At 48.2% G+C, this 18,296-nt stretch overlaps 6 protein-coding genes and 1 non-coding gene across 7 annotated transcripts; 4 read left to right on the forward strand and 3 right to left on the reverse strand.

Annotated features, from left to right (window-relative positions):
* Positions 1-212: 212 nt before the first annotated feature.
* Positions 213-1,559, forward strand: I303_102872 (uncharacterized protein; the record flags this gene model as incomplete). The annotated part of the gene is made up of 4 exons (XM_018406219.1): positions 213-555; positions 613-773; positions 861-1,349; positions 1,422-1,559. The coding sequence occupies 4 exons, from the start codon at positions 213-215 to the stop codon at positions 1,557-1,559; spliced, it is 1,131 nt and encodes a 376-aa protein (XP_018264713.1).
* Positions 1,560-3,152: 1,593 nt separating this feature from the next.
* I303_102873 lies at positions 3,153-3,267 on the forward strand. Its single transcript, XR_001936497.2, has one exon. It is a non-coding gene; the product is annotated as a 5S ribosomal RNA (ribosomal RNA).
* A 241-nt stretch (positions 3,268-3,508) lies between these two features.
* On the reverse strand, positions 3,509-5,679 carry I303_102874 (uncharacterized protein; the record flags this gene model as incomplete). Its single annotated transcript, XM_065968643.1, has 4 exons — positions 3,509-4,378; positions 4,449-4,723; positions 4,789-5,286; positions 5,346-5,679. The coding sequence occupies 4 exons, from the start codon at positions 5,677-5,679 to the stop codon at positions 3,509-3,511; spliced, it is 1,977 nt and encodes a 658-aa protein (XP_065824715.1).
* Positions 5,680-6,124: 445 nt separating this feature from the next.
* On the forward strand, positions 6,125-7,457 carry I303_102875 (calmodulin; the record flags this gene model as incomplete). The annotated part of the gene is made up of 9 exons (XM_018406221.2): positions 6,125-6,139; positions 6,250-6,256; positions 6,459-6,491; positions 6,694-6,791; positions 6,849-6,956; positions 7,040-7,097; positions 7,178-7,243; positions 7,320-7,369; positions 7,455-7,457. 9 exons carry the CDS (start codon positions 6,125-6,127, stop codon positions 7,455-7,457), a joined length of 438 nt encoding a protein of 145 aa, XP_018264715.2.
* A 1,849-nt stretch (positions 7,458-9,306) lies between these two features.
* On the forward strand, positions 9,307-10,782 carry I303_102876 (chlorophyll synthesis pathway protein BchC; the record flags this gene model as incomplete). The annotated part of the gene is made up of 4 exons (XM_018406222.1): positions 9,307-9,351; positions 9,583-9,678; positions 9,772-10,016; positions 10,125-10,782. The coding sequence occupies 4 exons, from the start codon at positions 9,307-9,309 to the stop codon at positions 10,780-10,782; spliced, it is 1,044 nt and encodes a 347-aa protein (XP_018264716.1).
* Positions 10,783-11,552: 770 nt separating this feature from the next.
* On the reverse strand, positions 11,553-14,684 carry I303_102877 (uncharacterized protein; the record flags this gene model as incomplete). Its single annotated transcript, XM_018406223.1, has 6 exons — positions 11,553-11,612; positions 11,702-12,056; positions 12,186-12,688; positions 12,772-13,560; positions 13,646-13,822; positions 13,908-14,684. 6 exons carry the CDS (start codon positions 14,682-14,684, stop codon positions 11,553-11,555), a joined length of 2,661 nt encoding a protein of 886 aa, XP_018264717.1.
* Positions 14,685-15,400: 716 nt separating this feature from the next.
* On the reverse strand, positions 15,401-17,505 carry I303_102878 (uncharacterized protein; the record flags this gene model as incomplete). The annotated part of the gene is made up of 5 exons (XM_018406224.1): positions 15,401-15,901; positions 15,989-16,423; positions 16,489-16,791; positions 16,852-17,271; positions 17,338-17,505. 5 exons carry the CDS (start codon positions 17,503-17,505, stop codon positions 15,401-15,403), a joined length of 1,827 nt encoding a protein of 608 aa, XP_018264718.1.
* Between the last annotated feature and the right edge of the window lie 791 nt (positions 17,506-18,296).

The following is an 18,296-nucleotide window of genomic DNA, read 5'->3' on the forward strand; positions in this document are numbered from 1 at the left end:
GCCCAGAGATTTTGGTAGAACATGGAATACTCGTACTCACGGAATCAAATTGAAGTCAGCACCAGTGAACCTCCACTTTCGAGCAAGCAAAGAGAAGAGCAAGAACCGGTGACAAATGATCCATTCCTGGTCAATCAGTCATTGGTATGCTTAGTATCTCAGCTACCAGCAAGCCTTAGTCACAAACAGAGCGGAAGCAAGCATTGTCCATCATGGCAAGACCGCTGATATCCCTGCGACTGGTTCTCAATGCTCTGCCGAGACATCCGAGTCGATCGACTAGCTCCCTTGGCCGAGGAATTTCAACTCACAAGATCAGCCTATACCCTTCGTATAGCTTCACGAGGTCATACGCTACCCATAAGTCTGCAACGGACGCCTCTTCAAGCTCCCATGGTAACTCAGATGCTACCGCCGACCTATTGAGAAACGCAGGGGCGGCTAGAAAAGCGACAGAAGGGCAAGATTCCGTGGGACCATTCCCTCTCGGTGTGGGTGCCAGTGGAAGGAGGAAGACGTGGAGATCATGGAAAGAATTGGGTGTGGGCGGGAAACGTAGGTCGAGATATCTTTTAAAGTCTATACCTATATATTGATCGATGCGTTTCTCAGTGGTGCGAACGACGCAACAGACCGGGAATCTTGCCGTCATCTTGGTCGGAGGAACGCTCTTCGTCATTCTAACTTTATCCCTCACTACCGAATTATTCGCCAAGAATTCGCCTTCTGTACTGTACTTCAAGGCAGTGGATATGATCCGTGATTCTGACGCTGTGAGTCTAAACTTCTACGAATCGCCGACTCCTGGTAGTAAAACTCACGCTAAGTTACCAAGCTGATCATTTGTTTCACATCCCCAGCTCAATCCACATTTACTACCTCCCCTGAAATTCACCCATTCTCCTCATTCGTCAGCGCCCGTTAGAGGGTCCGCACCTATACCGCACACTTTCGTGAAACACCCTACATCAGGTCGCGATCATATGCTCCTGACGTTCTGGGTACATGGGCGGGGCAAAGACGAGCCCGAACAACTAGGTTGGCTGAAATCGACCTACAGGCAAGTAGAGGGGTACGGTAGACAAGGCTTGATATACGTTGGACTTATTCAGCCTCATCCAGAAAACGAAGGAGAAGGTCTGATGGAATCAACAAATAGTGGAACAGTGCAATCATTCGGTCGAGAAGAAGAACAACCTGGAATGCTGAATCGATGGTTTGGCGGATTCACTTCTTCCCTCCGAACTCAGAGCAGCGGTTCAGGTGCAGGAAGACGCAAAGACAATACAAGAGGTTTACCGCCACCTGGAACATACACGATCGGTGAATGCAGAGCAGAATACGTTAAAGTGAGCCATGTCTCAGCTGTCGGAGAATCCTTTCTGTATTGGGGATGTCAGCTGATTCTTGCATTGGTGTAGAACGCTTCTGGTCAGTTCACCTTATTGAGTCTGTCAGTGGATATACCGTCATCGAAAGTATCGTACCCGTCCCGGGCAGTCATATATACGAGTCCGGAGGCGTCGACCGAGGGATTGTTGGGCAAAAGAATACGATAAAGTGGGTTAAAGGGGGTTAGTTCGGTTCTGGCTGATTTTGTACATTGCACATGCATACATGTTGTACCTCTCCTGACATCGCGCCGAGCAGTGTCCGTTCTCGCATGAAATAGCCCTCTGTCATTTCAAGGGTCATCTTCCCAAAGCCACTGTGGAGTTCTGCGCGTGGCTAGGATAAGATAGTTAGTGGGTTATGTTATACCCGCTCGTACCGTTCTTCCTGTTAGCCCGTCGTGTTTCAGCAAAGACCGTATTGTCCCCGGACGAGGGCTTAGGACCCAGTCTCTCATCATGGTCGACAAATGAGAACGACCCAGACCTACCTCGCTTAAAGCTATTCTCGATGGATCCTCTGATTTCTAGTACTTGTATCGCACATTTCTCCTTGGTATCAGAGTGACAGGACATGGCCATCTTCTCTGTTTTGTAAACTAAATTACATTTGGAAATCCCACGTGCAGAATTTGGCCACGGTCGCCAGGTGCGGAGCTCGAGACCTTCTTATCGAATTGCTCATACGAAATGTTCAAGCGGTCATTGGGCATTTCTAAAAGAAGCGTTCAAAGCAGCTGACCTGACTCTTGCTTGCCCTTGCCCCAGATCTACTCAAAGCTTCGACATGAACATGATTCAACACCGACCAGCTATTGCCCCGCTTGTGCTCACGAGCGAATCAAGACCAAAGACCTGTCCCGCGGGATCGTGAGACGGCATCTTTGTCTCCCAGAGATGGTTTGGACAGACATATCGCATGCTATAGGTGGCTGATGAGCGAGTAAAGGGCAGACCATGTTTCATGAGCCAAGTCGAGGTTGAGGTGCTCTAAACGTCTCATGCTACATCGAGGCTATTGTCGTCCTTGTCTGACGTGGATAAATGTCAGGATGTCCCTCTGCTTCCATCCTCGCTGGAAGCGTTGTCTGGACATAAGCGAAGCTGCATCAGTCCCAGTCGCACGCATAACCCCCACCGACGACGTGAGTGACGTAGAGTAGTAATCGAGCCTGATTCCGACTTTATCCTTCTCTGCAAGTCAGCAGCTAGGTATGAGCATGATCGAGGTTGACCGATCCACCGGAATTGGCAGCTCATGGCTCTGCGGTCCGAGTGGACCACACTGTCAATACCATATGCATATGTCGTGAATTGCGGATACGGTTTGAACGTCCAAGCTGTGTGGCATCTTCATGCTGCCGGATTGGTCTCGTTTTCTCCACGCCTATCGCCTTGTTAGTATATCTCGTTCAGCCGATGTTCTTCGTTCAAAGTTGAAAGCTCAAGCGAGACTCCTGATTGAGGATTGCTAGCGGAACACAGCACATCAAGTATTGTACATAGCGGTGTTGACGATATCACCCTTTCCACATGCGCGGTGTCGCGGTCTCGCTCTTCACCCGCAGAGTAACATGTCGTGCCTCTCAAGACAGAATCTAACTCACTGACTGCCACATCGGTTTTTTAATATCGCCAGCTTCAAGCTGTCTTATACAGTTCCGTAAAGTTACCTGGTCATGATCATGTCCACTCATCATCTTCATCAAGGTCATCAACCTCGATGTCGTCAAGTCAAAGCAAAAATCCCCGAATCCCATCTACGGCCATAATATCCAGAAAGCACCGGGTCCCGTCAGCTCCCCGTAGTTAAGTTGGATATCGCTCGGTCAGTATCAAAGTGGGGGACCATTTGGGAATCCCGAGTGCTGTAGTTTTTGTCCTTTTTCCTCATTCCGTGTCTGACGTGAACTGGTTATTGATATTCACGTGTCAAGGGCATATTCAATTCTGATTGCAGAATAGGGATGAAAACCTCAACGGGATGACAGAAGAGAATGACGATGGCATTTGCATCATGATCATGATTTCACATGACTTCACATGATGCATGATGCATGATGCAGTGTACAGCATTATACGAAGGTGGCTGAGCGCTGGTTGCATCGCATCGCGACTTACCCTCTCCCAAACCTAGCTTCGGCCGCTCGGGCTCTTCGTTCACGCTCAATCTGCATCCTCATCTCCTGACTCATCCCTCCCAGCCCTTCTCCACCTACTTTACCTCCCAGCTTCTGTGGTCCTTTCGAGCCTGTCCCTGACCCCGAATTACCTGAGCCCAGAGTCATAGCGGCAAGTTTCATCGCCTCTTCCGCTTGTCTCTTCTCTTCCGCTTGCTTCTCAGCCTGTTCTTCTTGTACAGCTTCTATCGCACGTTGTTTCTCCCTTTCTTTTAATTTCTCTTTTAGCCCCTTCCTTCTTTCTGACTTCTTACTATTCTGCTCAGCCTCCAACTCATCGCTCAGCCCCGACGGCACCCTTGCAGCACCCACCCAATCATACCACTCCGGATGATTATGCGCCACACGCCTGAAGACGTTCCGTATATTCTTATTTGCCGATAAGTCGTATGCTCGTCTGTTGTTCGCATTTTCTATAGGCTGCGCAGGATCCAATTTCTCTTCTTCAAGTAGATACCTCAGAATATCCTCTTGGTTGTTCGACGCTGCCAGGCCCAGTATCTCTGAAGGGTTGTATTCTGCTTGATACTTGGTCCAGAAGGGTTTGAGGGCGTCGAGTCGACCTTTACGAATCATCTCTTCCAATCGACGACGACGGTCAATCTTCGCTTCTTCCTCCGCAGAGAGCTTTGGTAGGACCGGAGCAGCAGGAGCAGGAGTCGGTGTCGGAACAGGTTTGATGGGTTTGTTCTTCGGTTGGAGGGATGCAATATATTCTTCGTCGAGCGCGCGCAGGGCGTCTTCCGAAAGGTGCGATACTTTTATACGGGTCAACTCGTGCCAACAACGTAGCAATTCTTGCAGGGTCTACCAATCAACCAATAATTAGCTTGACTCATATACGGCAATGGGATATTTCTGTGTCACTCGTACTTACCGGACGCCTGGTAGGGAAAGGGAAAGTCCTGAATCTCTCGTCATTCTTCTGCAGGACTGCACCTTCGAATCCGTAGAAACTCTTTTTACCATGAGTGCTAGCTCTGATAAATATCCGTTCGGATGCAGCTAATTCTTCTTCCCAATCCACCATCAACGCCCTGATTTCCTCTTGTAATGCCGCTTCTCCGTACCGACGTAGCATCGCACCGGCAGATACAGCTTTTGATTTGGCATTATCGTTTATCGCTTGAGATCCACCTTGCTTCTTACGAGCTACATTATTACACCGTTAGCGGCAGGTCCGTCTCGCAGAGCACAATTCGATGTTAGCGACTCACTGGTATATCGATGGAAAGTCTTATGTTTTAGTACCCTGACCTCGCCTGCACCTTTCACATCCTGCTTCTCGGTTTTACTTCGCGGCTTGATGGAAACTACCATCCCGGCGAAATGACCTCCGGCCACCATTAACAACGTCAACCTTCTCTCCCCATCCTCATCTTCATTCCCGGTCAATTGCATCCTCTTCAATTCCGTGAGGTAGTCTGCTGCAGTGTCGAAAGGAGGAAACAGCGCTCGGTGAATACCAAATTGCGTGTCTTTGGGTATGCCCAACGTCGGCAATGGTGTTGTGGGGGAGAACCATATTACTGCCGTGCGTAAATGAGCTCTTCTTTGTCGATCCGCCAATTCTAAAGCTTCGTCGTCGTCCGAAGCATCATTGCCATCTTCATTGGATATTTTCTGGCGTTTGAGCAATTTCGCAACTTTGGATTGGGATGATGAGCCGGACGAAGATGATCCTGATGATTCAGAGCCAGATATCGATGAGATACCTGAAGGAAACACACCCGTCAGCTTGAGGAGTACAAGAATGGAGAGAAGCAGAATTTACCTTCTACCATACCATCCCACTCTTCCGCACTGACGGTCCTCCCTGTCAATTTGGCTTTGGCATTATACCTATGCCAATCAGACTTGAAATGCGTTCGCTGTTCTTCCACAGTATCGAAATTGGCACTTGGACATGTTTGACAGCTGATTCCCGCTCCTCCAGGCAGATTCCCTGTTTGTGTACTTGCCGTTGGCTTGGCCTGACTGATAGCAGGTTCAGGCTCGGTAGGTTGCGCTTGGATCGAACGGACGGATAGATTGGAGAGCAATTCTTGAGGGATGGAGTAGACGGATATACCCCTGGATAAGATCGAGTTGGGCGTGGAAGTTGACATAATGACTCTTCCTGATGGCCCTACAGTCGGGTTCTGGAGTTGCAGAGAGTGAGATTGTGCTCGGTGGCAATGTTGCTATACAATTTATATAAGAGGAGATTATCGATTATCAAGATTGATAATTTCAGAAATTCCTTGTGCAGCCAAACGTCAAGATGAGACTCGCTCATCGTCATAAATTGTTGTTACGTCATCAAAACCCTCGGATCCGGTCAGCCTGATTATACAAAGACAGCGAATCAGGCTCAACTCCAGGTGGGTGTGACTGCGCTTTGGGTCGTGGTTTTGAGGTCATTCTGATTCTCACTCGCGACGTGAGTAACGGGTCGCTTCACATCATCATCATTCAACCTTCAACCTTTAACGCTCTCATAGCTGATCAACAGCACTCATTCACGATTATTACGAACTATTGATTGACTGACTAACAAACTCATTGATCATAATGGCTGAACAATTGGTGAGTGTTTTGTCTTGTCCCGCATCCTACCCATGGGACCGCTAAGGCCCCACAAGAACCCAGCGATTCACATCAAGTGAGCAGTAGCTGATGTAAACTGCTTGTCACAGACAAAAGGTTAGCACTGCGACCCACATGTCTAGATCTATTACGATGCCAAAGTTGAACTGAGCTGATGTTGCCCTCCCTAACGCTGTGTGCAAATAGAACAAATTGCCGGTATGTCACATTAGACTGTTTTGGGAGAAGCACAGCTTCTGGCGAGATGGATACTCGTAGTGATGTGGACGACTGACGCTGTGATGATGCGATTGTGTAGAATTCAAGGAGGCTTTCTCGCTCTTCGACAAGGGTGAGTCGGTCGTGTGGTGACAGTCACTACGGATGGCTCCCGAAGTGAGGTAGCTGACCTGGTTTGTTCACTATTGCTCTTACCCATACTTGACGACTCCTGAATCCTTGCCCGGATGACCGCAAACATAATCAAACTTTAATCACAACCATCCTCTGCCCTCCCTTACATTGAACCATCATTCCATCATTGGTGTGAACAGACGGAGATGGAACCATCACCACCAAGGAGCTCGGTACCGTCATGAGATCGCTCGGTCAGAACCCCACCCAAGCTGAGCTTGAGGACATGATCAACGAGGTGAGCTTTCTCGTGCTCGATTAGTTCCAAGAGTTAGCTCATTTCCTGTCTCATTAGGTCGATGCCGATGGAAACAATTCGATCGACTTTGCCGAATTCATGACCCTCATGGCTAGGAAGATGCACGATACTGATTCCGAGGACGAGATCAGAGAGGCTTTCAAGGTGGGTTCAGCATCAGATCAGATATTTTGCATCTGACATGGCTCAAACAAATCACTTATTGGCTGTCTGCCCGTGTAATATAGGTGTTCGACAAGAACAACGATGGACATATCTCTGCCGCCGAGTTGAAACACGTCATGAGTAAGTGGTTCATCCTTACTCTTCGGCCCGTAGTGGAGGGTGTAATCTTCGTGCAGTCGCTCATACAGTGATGTCAATAGCCAACCTCGGTGAGAAGCTCTCAGATGCTGAAATCAGCGAAATGATCAGGGAAGCCGACAAAGATGGTATGTTCAGCCTTTACAGGTGCTTTGGCGTAATAGAGAGACGGCTTTGCTGATAGCGACTGCTCGCTGTTCATAGGGGATGGTATGATTGACTACAACGAATTCGTGACTATGATGATGGCCAAAGTGAGTTTCTCTTTCTATACTAAAACATCGTTGATCCAGCGAAGAAGGATTTCGTGGCTAATACCTTGTTTCCTTTTGCTCTTAGTAAACGATTTGTTCGGACATGTCATTTATCTATCTCATTTTCCTCATTCCACCCAATTTTGGCGCTTTCATGTTACCTCAGAGAAAGAAGAAGATGACTTTGACGCGGCGAATTACGAGGAGGTGATCTACATGTCGCGATGTATTTGAATGTCCCTTGGATGACTTTGTTACTTCTTATTCTTCAGAAAAATCTTCGAAGTAAGCTGCAATGGCATTCTCTCTTCGGCTTGTCTTCTGTCTTTTGAAGGACTGAGCTCAACCGGCTATCAGATTGCAATCACGAGTCGAGTTCTTGCAAATGTTGGTCAGCCAGGATCTCTTCCTGACGGTGCTCATTCTCATGTTATCAATGAGCAAAGCGTTTGATAACACCCACATTCTGCACGTTATCTCCATTTCGCGCGCCTAGCCTAGTAGACTCTTTCATCGGAGTCACCCATCGGCTTTCCGAGGTTATGAGCACTCGCTTGAAGCGTTCGTCATTTGTTATAATTCTGTTCAGCTGGAATCTCCTGAGTTGGCTGGCTGGAATGCACTTTGGTCCGCACTACACCAATCCTCGTTCCTAATCCGTCCGGCAACTGCCGCAGCGTTGTGACCACTTACATCATACTGAACTCGCTTGCGAAGGATCTCTGCCTCGTTATTTGTTATTTGATGTCATCTCGGTAAAGCATGCACCAAGGGGTGAACAGTAGTAGTATGTCATATGTCCCTAGTATGTCAACTGCCGCTAAGTTGTCCATGGGGATATTCAAGGATCTATCAGCGTGTAGGCTGGTATACAGTACGCAAGCTTGTGTGTGTGTACGTGTATACTCTGTGCCGCGTACAAAAAGCGGGAACTGACGTGTGAGGCTTACACTTGCCATAATCTTACGATAATCAAAAGTGGCAGTCTGCTCAAAGTCTGGTTATACGGAGGATGATCGGTATTTTCAGCTTGAGTGTTCAGGACCCATCTTACGTGAAACAGGGTAAAAGCTGGTATATCGACGTCATTCACTTTTGAATCAGGGTTTTCCTCTCAACCTCACAAATCGCCTCGTAGCCCGTCAATACATATGCACAGTACGGACAAGCTATTCGGTCCTTTGTTTTGCATATGGCCTTATGTGCTATATGGCTGGCAGGATCTAGCTAACTGCCTAAGCAGAGCAGCTGATTTAGGGATTTAGGAGGAAGAAAGGAAAGAGGAAAGATCAAAAGCGGCTCGGAAAAAGCCAAAGCCAAAGCCAAACTCCTGAATTCAAAGAGATATCGAATTGAATTGGGAATGCGCATGAATGGAATGGAAAAGAAAAGAAAATCGAGATGCAAGATACAAGACTGACAACCCTCTTTTCTATCATTTTGATTTCTCTCTTTCTCTTTCTTTTCTTTTCTCTAAGCATAAGCAAAAACGATAATTCTACTGTAGCATAAAATACCACTTCTTCTGTCTTTGATAAGTGAGTGATCGATACTTCCCGCCTCTACACAACAGTGTGTGATGTACACGGCGAAAGTGGGGGAGAGGGACGGATGACAGACACGAAAACAATAAAGGCGATGAACAAGGTGATCCGGACAGATCGGGTCTACTCGATCAATCGACCCGTCCTGACCCTATCTACCATCAATCCTACTTCCAGCCTCATGTCTTATTTGCTTGTCACGAGTCATCATGGCCTAGTGCAGCAGTAACACCGCTAGCTCATCCCTCCGGATGCATTATCCGGACCCCCGTTTACCTCTTTACTGGATCGAGCGAGCCGCATACTATATAAAGGGGATCATGAGAGCTGACATGACATCCCCACCTACTCTCGTTTATTAGCCAAACCAACAAGCAAATCAATCTATCCAAAATGTCCAACGTACCATCTGAAATGAGCGCCTTGTACTACCATGAGGTGAGTCCTGATTTTCATCGGTTGACGCAAACGTAAATCGAAAAGCGGGATCTTTGCTGATTCGTACTCGCGTCTTCTCTTTGTCCATCTCCCATCATTCACCGATCGTCGTATCTTCCTTCCTTCTCCCGACAACTCAATCGACACAAACACACTGATCATCGCTACTTTCCTCCGCCTCTTTTTACAATGCATTGTCATATGCCACGACCTCGTGACATGACATGACAGGCTCGAAACTTCGAGATCAAGAAAGTACCTGTGCCTTCCATCAACGACAATGAGATCCTCCTCAAAGTCGACATCTGTGGTGTCTGTGGTACCGACGTGAGTACGGGTATTTCGCACATATCCTCTTTCAAAACGATCCGCGAGAGTCGAGTCGAAACGAGCTGATCTTGATGTCTCGTTCCATTACAGCAACACATCCACGAAGGAGAATTCATCTCGAAATTCCCTTTGACCCCAGGACACGAAGCTGTCGGTAAGGTCGTCGCTATGGGAAAGAACGTTCAAGGGTTCTCTGTCGGCGACAGAGTCGCTGCCGATGTCGGAGAGACCTGTGGATGGTGTCACTACTGCCGAAAGGGTGACGAGCTCTTCTGTGAGCACTTCACCCCTGCTGGTGTTGCCCGAGATGGTGGATTCGCCGATTACATCAAGTAGTGAGTTGTCGTTTCCCGCTGTACATCGATTAGCTGTTTACTTCTGATCAAACTCTTCTCTGGGATGATGCTGACCTACCTGATTCTTGACTCCTCTCCTCTCCTTAGCCACTTTGCCAAATGTTACAAGATCAAGAACCTCTCCGACGAGGAAGCCACTCTTCTCGAACCCGCTTCATGTGCTATCCACGGTATGGACAAGCTCAAGATGCCTTTCGGATCCAAGGTCCTTTTGATCGGTGCCGGTCCCACCGGTCTGATCTTGGCCCAATTGATGAAGCTCGGTGGTGCTGCTCACATCACCATCGCCGCCAACAAGGGTATCAAGATGGACATTGCTCGAAAAGTCGACGCTGCCGATGCTTACATCGACCTCGACCGAAAAGACGCCGCCTCCCAATGGGCCCAAATCAAGAAAGATAACCCGTACGGTTTCGACGTCGTCGCTGAATGTACCGGTGTCGAGTCGATCGTGAACGACGCTATCAACTACGTCACCCGAGGTGGAACCCTCTTGGTGTACGGTGTGTACGAGGACAAGGCCAGACTCCCCTCGTGGTCCCCCACCGACATCTTCGTCAACGAGAAGAGAATCATTGGATCTTTCTCCCAGACATACTGTTTCCCCCGAGCCATCGACCTCTTGGACTCTGGTAAAATCAAGACCACCGGTATGGTCACTGACGTCTTCGACTTGAAGGATTACCAAAAAGCCCTCGACAAGATGGCCACTCGACAAGCCCTCAAGATCGCCATCAAGCCTTAAGTGGGTTCATTCGTACAGAAATTCGGGGTTCGTTGTGTGGTGAATAGGTCATCTAGCGGAATAGATTTGTTTTTGGGCTGTGGGCTGTTGGCTGTGCGTGAGAGTTATAGCGTTGAGTTGCTGTATGCGGAACGGAAAGGAATGTAGTCTTCAGTAGCATTATTATCAACTTCAGAGTCAATGATTTGTGAAAAAAATGTATCGATGTCCATAATGATTTATTGTGCGGAAACACGAAGCACCAAGATCTAATGACAAGAGATGGACTGCACTTGCATTTGACTGGACTTATATGGCATTGAGGATGTGGACAACAGAGGTGATATAGTGATACTTGGCCATGATGTTGATTTCGCTGACATCATAGTGTGTTTCTGCATCGAAATGACCTCTCGGGACCTCGTGCTTAGCGAGAGCGAAGGCTTACCTTCCCTTTGTCCTTCTTCCTCATGCTTGGGGCGTAACGATGTTCTTGTTGTTGTTATTTTTTATTCTCAGAAGCATCTATCTGCATAAGCGTAAAGCATTCATCTATTCATATGAAAACATGGGAAAACGTGGAAAAGCATTCGTAGCGAGGCATGAAGAACGTAAGATCATAGGTGATTGAATCAAGAATGAAATTGAGATTGGAAAAGTTGTCTGTTTATAAGGTTATATGAATATCTTGAGGTGCTATTTCACTTGCCTTTCGGCCTTTCAATGGATGGTCATTGGGTGTAGCACGTGACTATGGCAGGATCTGGCAGCGATGTGACGATAATACTGGTCTACGACTTCGCTCGGAGTTGTTTTCGCAGATCGCCAACTTCAGCTTGAAGCGAATTAAGCTATTACCATAATCCCAAATCAGCGTTCGTTACATCGCGTCAAGGGGAAGAGGAAGAGGTAAGCAGCAAGGAAGGGAGGATCAACTTACCTCATCAAGTAATTGTATTCGCTGTCCTTGTGATTTAGCTCTCTCCTCATCAGCATCTTGTTCCGTCATCTGTAATTTCTTCTTGACATCTTCCAGCTCGCTATTCAGCTTATTCGAGAGTGCACTGCGTTCATCTTCAGCTATTTGGGCCATATCTAGAGCTTTCGTTGATAAGACATCGTTGGCTTCTTCCAATCTGGCCAACTTGCCATTCGTATCTTTTAATTGTGTTTCCAGATTTCGCTTGGAGGCTGAGACGTTATCCAGGGTTGATTGGAGGTTATTTAGCTCGTCGAGGAAATGCGATTCGGTAGATCCCGATTTAGCCAATTGATCCTCCAAGACCGCTACTTGTCTAGGGTGAGATGAATCAAGTCAGATCAAGTGAAACGCTTTACCATTGATAACACAACGAGCACACTTAACATGATCCGATCTCGATTGAATCATAGGAAAAACCGCTGAAGCTTGGAGTTAGACTTACTGCTGATACGTCACTAATGACTTGGTACTCTCCTCTACCAGCTTCTTAGCTTTGGCAGCATTCCCTTTCAGTAACTCCCTCTCTTGACCCATCTTGACAGTGCGCTGCACCAGTATCTTGCTGTCCTCAATGACTCCACGGATCCGAGTTAACGTTTCGCTGATATCTCCAACCTGTTCATGGTGCGGCTGATATAGCTCTTGCAGTGCAGCAAAATTCAAAGCTTTGCTTGGACTTGCTAGCGACGAGTTACTGTTCCCCGTTCGGGGATCGATCAACTCCGCTTGCACACGCTTGGAAGGCGGAGGCAGTGTTGACCAGATCGAGTTGAATTGTGAAGCAATTGATTCTAATTCGGATGAGAGTCCGTCCACTTTGGCCTGGAGGGTTCTGACTTGTGAAGTATCGGAAGAGATGGAAGACACTGCATTTTGAGCGGCCTGAAGAGAAGAAGAGAGGGATTCGTTCCGTAAGGACAAATCATTGATCTGCTCTTGTTGATTCTGCGAGACAAGCAACATCAGTGATCGGATGTGAGTGAACCCGAAAGACGGAAGCGAGGAGGGATCAGTCAGCAGTCGCTCACCCTGATCTTCTTGGTCAAAGCGATTCCCTCCTCTCTTCGAGCTGCCTCGTCCTGGTCAACTCTAGTCTTCCAAGCATCCCTATCTTCCCCAACGCGCCTCAACTCCTCCTCAAGCCCCATATTGACCTCCCTCATCTCGTCTCTGAGACTGACTACCTCCCTTTCTCGTCTACTAATCAATCCTTTCACCTCCTCAAGGGCAGGTAAGACTTCGTGTTCGCCCACTGAGCCCATCTTTCTACCCAGGAGTCCACCGAGGGACAATCGAATCTGATCCATGACAGCTTGATCCTTCGCCGAGACCTGACTAGACTCAACCAATCGTTGCCTATCTCCAATGAGACTTGCCCTCTCTTCAATCCATTGGCGCCGCTCGGTGTCCCATGACGAGCGTTCTTTATCCCATGACCTCTTTTCTGCGGTCCAGCTATCCCTCTCCCGCTGAAAGTCTTCTCGCTCAATGAGGAACCCTTCCCTTTCTTGCTCCAGCCTGGCACGATGGTGATCGAGATCTCTGGCTTCTTCTTCGATAGCCCGTTCCCGCCTGCCCATCTCAATGACCATCTCTTCCAATTCTTGCACTCGATTGACCTTCTCCGTATTCTGCCGTATCAGCTCTACTTCGCGGTCTTTGAGGTTGTTGATTTTCATAGACTGTTTATCGTAACGAGCTTGGGTTTCTGCTGAGCTGCGTTCTAGCCTTCGGACTTCCCAAGCCATCACTCCAGACCAATGTTCCATCAACCTCCTACGCAGACCAGCTTCTCGGTCTTGCAGCACATACACCTCCTGTATCATGTATTTACCCGGATCAGCGCTCAAGGTCACAACGACACGACCACTTGCTGATGAAGCAGCAGACCACTCCACTCACCTTCTCAGCGGCCTCGACCCTCTTTTCAGCCTGTTCAAGACTTTCCATAGTCTGCCTCGACATCCGCTTGTTCGAGTTGTTCAGCTTTTGCAGTGTTTTAGCAGCAGTCAAGATCTTGATCTCTCGCTGATGTCTAGATCGAAGTGATTCAAGTCGAGTCGACAGTATTGACAGTTCCTACACACGTACATCATCGTTAACTCGCAGAATGAATACTCTGTTCATGTTCCAGATACGGGTATGAATGAGCATTTGGACGTACCTTCTTCCAGCTCTCTACTTCCTCCCATCCACTTATTGGTAGTCTCTCACAATCAACGGCAGCTTGTCCAGCCAAGAGAGCCAAAAGCATCTCATCCGACCCTTCCGCGAATCCCATTATAGCACTTTCCTTCAATTCCCCGTCTGTTTGGCCATTCTCATACCTCTCCGATTCGTCGTGGCTGTACGAGTGGGAAGCTGCAGAATCTGGGGCAGACATTACACCGTGTATACCAGCCAGCAGATTTCTAGGCGAAGTGGGAGTGGTACTATTGGTGTTGGTACGTTGCGAAGGCCTTGTCGAACGTCTTCGTACAGGCGACGGGCCGCGGCGGGACGGGTGATTCTGCCTGTCTAGCGTTGCCGCATGTCCATCCGTTGCTGGTGTTGAGTCATAGTACCCATTCTGATGCGCATGTTGTTGCTGTTGCCCTGCTTGGGCCTGGGATGGAGCTTGGAGATTCGATGCTTGATTTTGACGAGAGTATGCGTTATCATTTGGGTCGCGGTTGTAAGTATAAGAACTGGGGCCTGCACCATAAGATGAAGATGAATTAATACCACTACTGGCTTGTTGTTCCAGTCGCGTAGCAGCATCAAACTTCCCAGCCAGATCGCTCAAGTTTCCATAGGCATCGCCAGTCGACATCCCCGGGGTTGGGATCGGGCTGGTGGTACCGTTTCTATCTATTGGAGGGGATCTAGCTCGAAAGAAGGCGGCTTTGGTCATTCGCGATGAGACAGGCGAAGTAGCCCCTCCACCGGGACCGGAGCTCATGTTGATGGCTATAAGCATCTACAGCCACAAGCAAGCCTTCCAGTGCTTCGCCTTTGCTGATGAAGTGCAAGTGTGTCGTAGAGGTTTGATTTTGCTTTTTGCGTTGTAATCCTGTTGTCGTTTTGCTTTGTTTTGATAAAACGCGATACAGTCGTGAGGTTGCCGTGCCTGAGCTCACCTGTGCGCCGCCGTTAGAAACGAAAACGTGATTCAGCTATTTGTGGATTTTACCACCTGCTTGAGCCAATTTACTTGACTCGTATATGTTCTGAAGGTCAAGCAATTGAAGTCGAATAGAGTAGTGGGTGGTGATGAAGGCATTGTGGGGATCGCAGGACATTTCCGAACGTTGAATACGGCAGACACGTTATCCTGATAATTCCAATATTCAGATGGGAAAAATCTTGAGATCTTGGCGAGAACAGTATAGACCAACTTGTCAACGGCGCGATTGACTTTCCTGTGCCCGTCTCCTATTGCACCAGCAAGGTTCAGTGGTTTTGCACCACTACCGCTGGGTGTGTCGAGGGAGATTGGAATGGAATAATCAGTCCGCACAATTTGGCGTGTATTTGTGCGGTCTGTGAAAACTTGCTCTCGACCCCATCGCCAGATACCTGCATGCAAGTATTATATTTCATACTATCATACGCAATCGGCTAAGATGTCAGAATATACGTGCATACACATACATTTGCACGGTTCATATCGCACAATCATGCTCGCGAACCCTTCATTTTCGCTATGGCAGAAGGAGCCCTCTTCTTGCCCTTCTTCGCTTTCGGCTTCGCGCCCTTCGTCCTCTCCCTTTCATTCTTAGTCAAATTCAATTTGACAGCACCCTTCTCATTCCTCTCTAACGCATGCTTGGCCTTCTTCTTAGCCATTCTCCTAGCCTGTCTATCGGCATCACTGCTCTTAAACACCTTCCTTTCCTCCTTCGACAGATCCTTGATCTTCTCTCCCAGTTTTGGATTACCCTTCGGTATAGGACCAGCCGAGACGTACGATTTGACTTTAGAACCTTTCTTGTCCTTGTCTTTATCTGTCTTTCCGCTCGAAGAACTTGCAGTCGCTTTGGATGCGATGGTCTTGATGGTGTTGTTCAATGTGTTGGTAGACGGTAGGGTTTTGCAAGGCTGCACACGTAGATATCGCTTGGCGAATTTGATCTTCTTCGAATCTAACGCCAAGATCTCGTCTACACTTTCTCGATCCTACATGAAGTCAGGCAACAGTAAGTGGGACAAGATCAGCTTCTGATCTTATCTGGCCTGTGAGTGGGTTTCAGCAAGCTGACTCACGGTGAAATGCACATATCCGAACCCTTTACCCAGCTGAGTCTCTTTGTCTCTCACTATCCTGACTCCCGTCACCCATTTATCCTCAGTACCCCCTCGTTCAGACTTGACCAATTCTTCGAAAAAGACCCTGATATCCTCCTCCTTCGATGCGTAATCTAGACCACCAACGAACAGACTCTTCTTGGGATCCGTACCACTGGGCAACCATGCATCTCGCTTTGCCAAGGCATTCCCAGCAGATTTGAGTGCTACTGCCGATGGGAGCCGCAGCGAGTCCACCCTGATAGTCCGACCCATGAATGTACTGGCATTGGCGGATAGCACTGTCGTAGCAGCTTCGAAGGGATCGAGGATTGGAGCGACGTTTGCAGATCGATCAGGATGGGGATGGGCGAAGACGACATATGCGTTACATGAAGCGAGCTCAGAGTGGAACTGTTCACGAAACCTTGGTCAGCTCAGAGGAGCAGAGCATGAAATGGGATGCAAGGCTGGCTCACATCTTTCTTGATGAACGCTACCTTCCTCTTGCCTTTAGAATCCAAGAAAATCTTGCCTTGTTCAGGCTCTTCATCACCACCCCTCGACCTCTTACTTGGCACATCTAAGCCTTCATTCTGAGCTCTCCAAGCTGCTGCACGTTCTTTCTCCCGCTTCACTCGCTGCGTAGCGTCTTTCTCTGGATCATCCGTCGGCAGGGAGGCAGTCGGCGCTGCGAATGGTACTGAGCGGAATCGGACCGACTCAATCTTTGCGGAAGGCACAAAGGTGAGGAGGTGTCGTTGTAATTGATGTAATGCAGACTGTATCCGGCCGCTTGATTAGCAGAAGAACGTGATGAAGAAGAAGGTATATCAACCCACTTTTTGCTGAGCACACTCCAAAGGTAAATTCCCAACAAACACCGTCCGCCTATCTTTATCTGCTGCAGTCTCTCCCGGCGGTGTATATTTTCCAAGCGATTTCGCTTTCTTCGCTTTCTTCTCAGCCTTGGCTTTCAGACTTTCATGAACCATATCTTCGCTGTCCGCCTCAGATTCCTGTTCATCTTCGTCGGCGTCCTCTTCCTGTGACGGTTGTTCTCCAGCTTCGACATTGAGGCCTTCGGAGTCATCCGACTCATCTTCCAGATTTTCAGCTTCGTCTGACTCTTCGTCCGATTCCCCATCGCTCTCAGGTGCGTCTATTACCTTATTCTTCTTGGCCGCTGGTTGAGCTGCTTCGGGTTGAGAGACAAGTTTGGAACTGCTAGCTATGGCTGCTGCAGGAGCTGCAAAGGTGCTCTGACGACATGACATAGGTCAGCGCCCAGACTTCTCGTCAAAGACGATATGGAGGATTCCACTCACACTCTTAGCGAAGATGTCGTCTAATTCTGAATTCTGAACGTTTCCAAATAACGATAACGATTCGACCTGCTTAGGTTGTTCAGCTGTCGATTTATCCCCTCTTTTTCGCTTTTTACTAGCATCGTTCTCGGGAGCTTTCCCCTTGTTGGACTTAGTGCCTTTACCCATCCTGATCAGTCTGAACAATTTGCTTGACTCGTCACTAATTATCTTCTCGAGTTATGTGACCCATCTCCTATGCATTTCATATTCTGGATTATCATGCACGGAGCCGCTCGACGACAACCTCCCAAAATTCTGTTCGTGCTGACTTTCCCACGGGGGAAGCCTTTCCACTAAAGGGGAGTAAAAGATAAAACCGACCTGAGTGTCTTATGTGGGAGGCAGGTTCAACAGATCGAGTTATTGAGCATACTGTTGCTAGGTTGCCACATTGATATTTCCGAGATATGATAATCGTGATACGCGGGAAGATCTGATTACCGTAAAGTCAAACTTCCATCGTCATCGTTTTTTCGCAGAGAAAGGGAAAGCTGATGGTGCCTGATCAACTCTGTTGACGAAAACAAACATTCTACCCTGAGATAGTAATTTGTAAACAAATCTTGGGTGTTCGCAACCTGTCAATCTCTGCATCTGAGCGGATTGAGACCTTTCATACCGCAATCATGGATCACGCAGACTCCTTCAAGGCGGCGGAAATGTCAACAAAGATGCGAGCTATGCAATCATGAGCCTCTTGATGCTTTCCGCTGATGCATGAAACGGGCTAGCACAACAAGAACCGACTTGATCGCTGCGGCAATGCGCTGTCTGCCTATGACTAGATTTTATTTCCACATTTCTCCATCATCCCATCCCAAAAGTCCTGAGGAACAGCTCTGTATGCTCACAAGTGCTGTGCAGATATACTGGGATACGAAGATTGATCTCACAGCCCCTTGGTGACTCAGATCACC

Source organism: Kwoniella dejecticola, chromosome 3, assembly GCF_000512565.2.
Source record: "Kwoniella dejecticola CBS 10117 chromosome 3, complete sequence".
NCBI classification, from domain to species: Eukaryota; Fungi; Basidiomycota; class Tremellomycetes; order Tremellales; family Cryptococcaceae; genus Kwoniella; species Kwoniella dejecticola.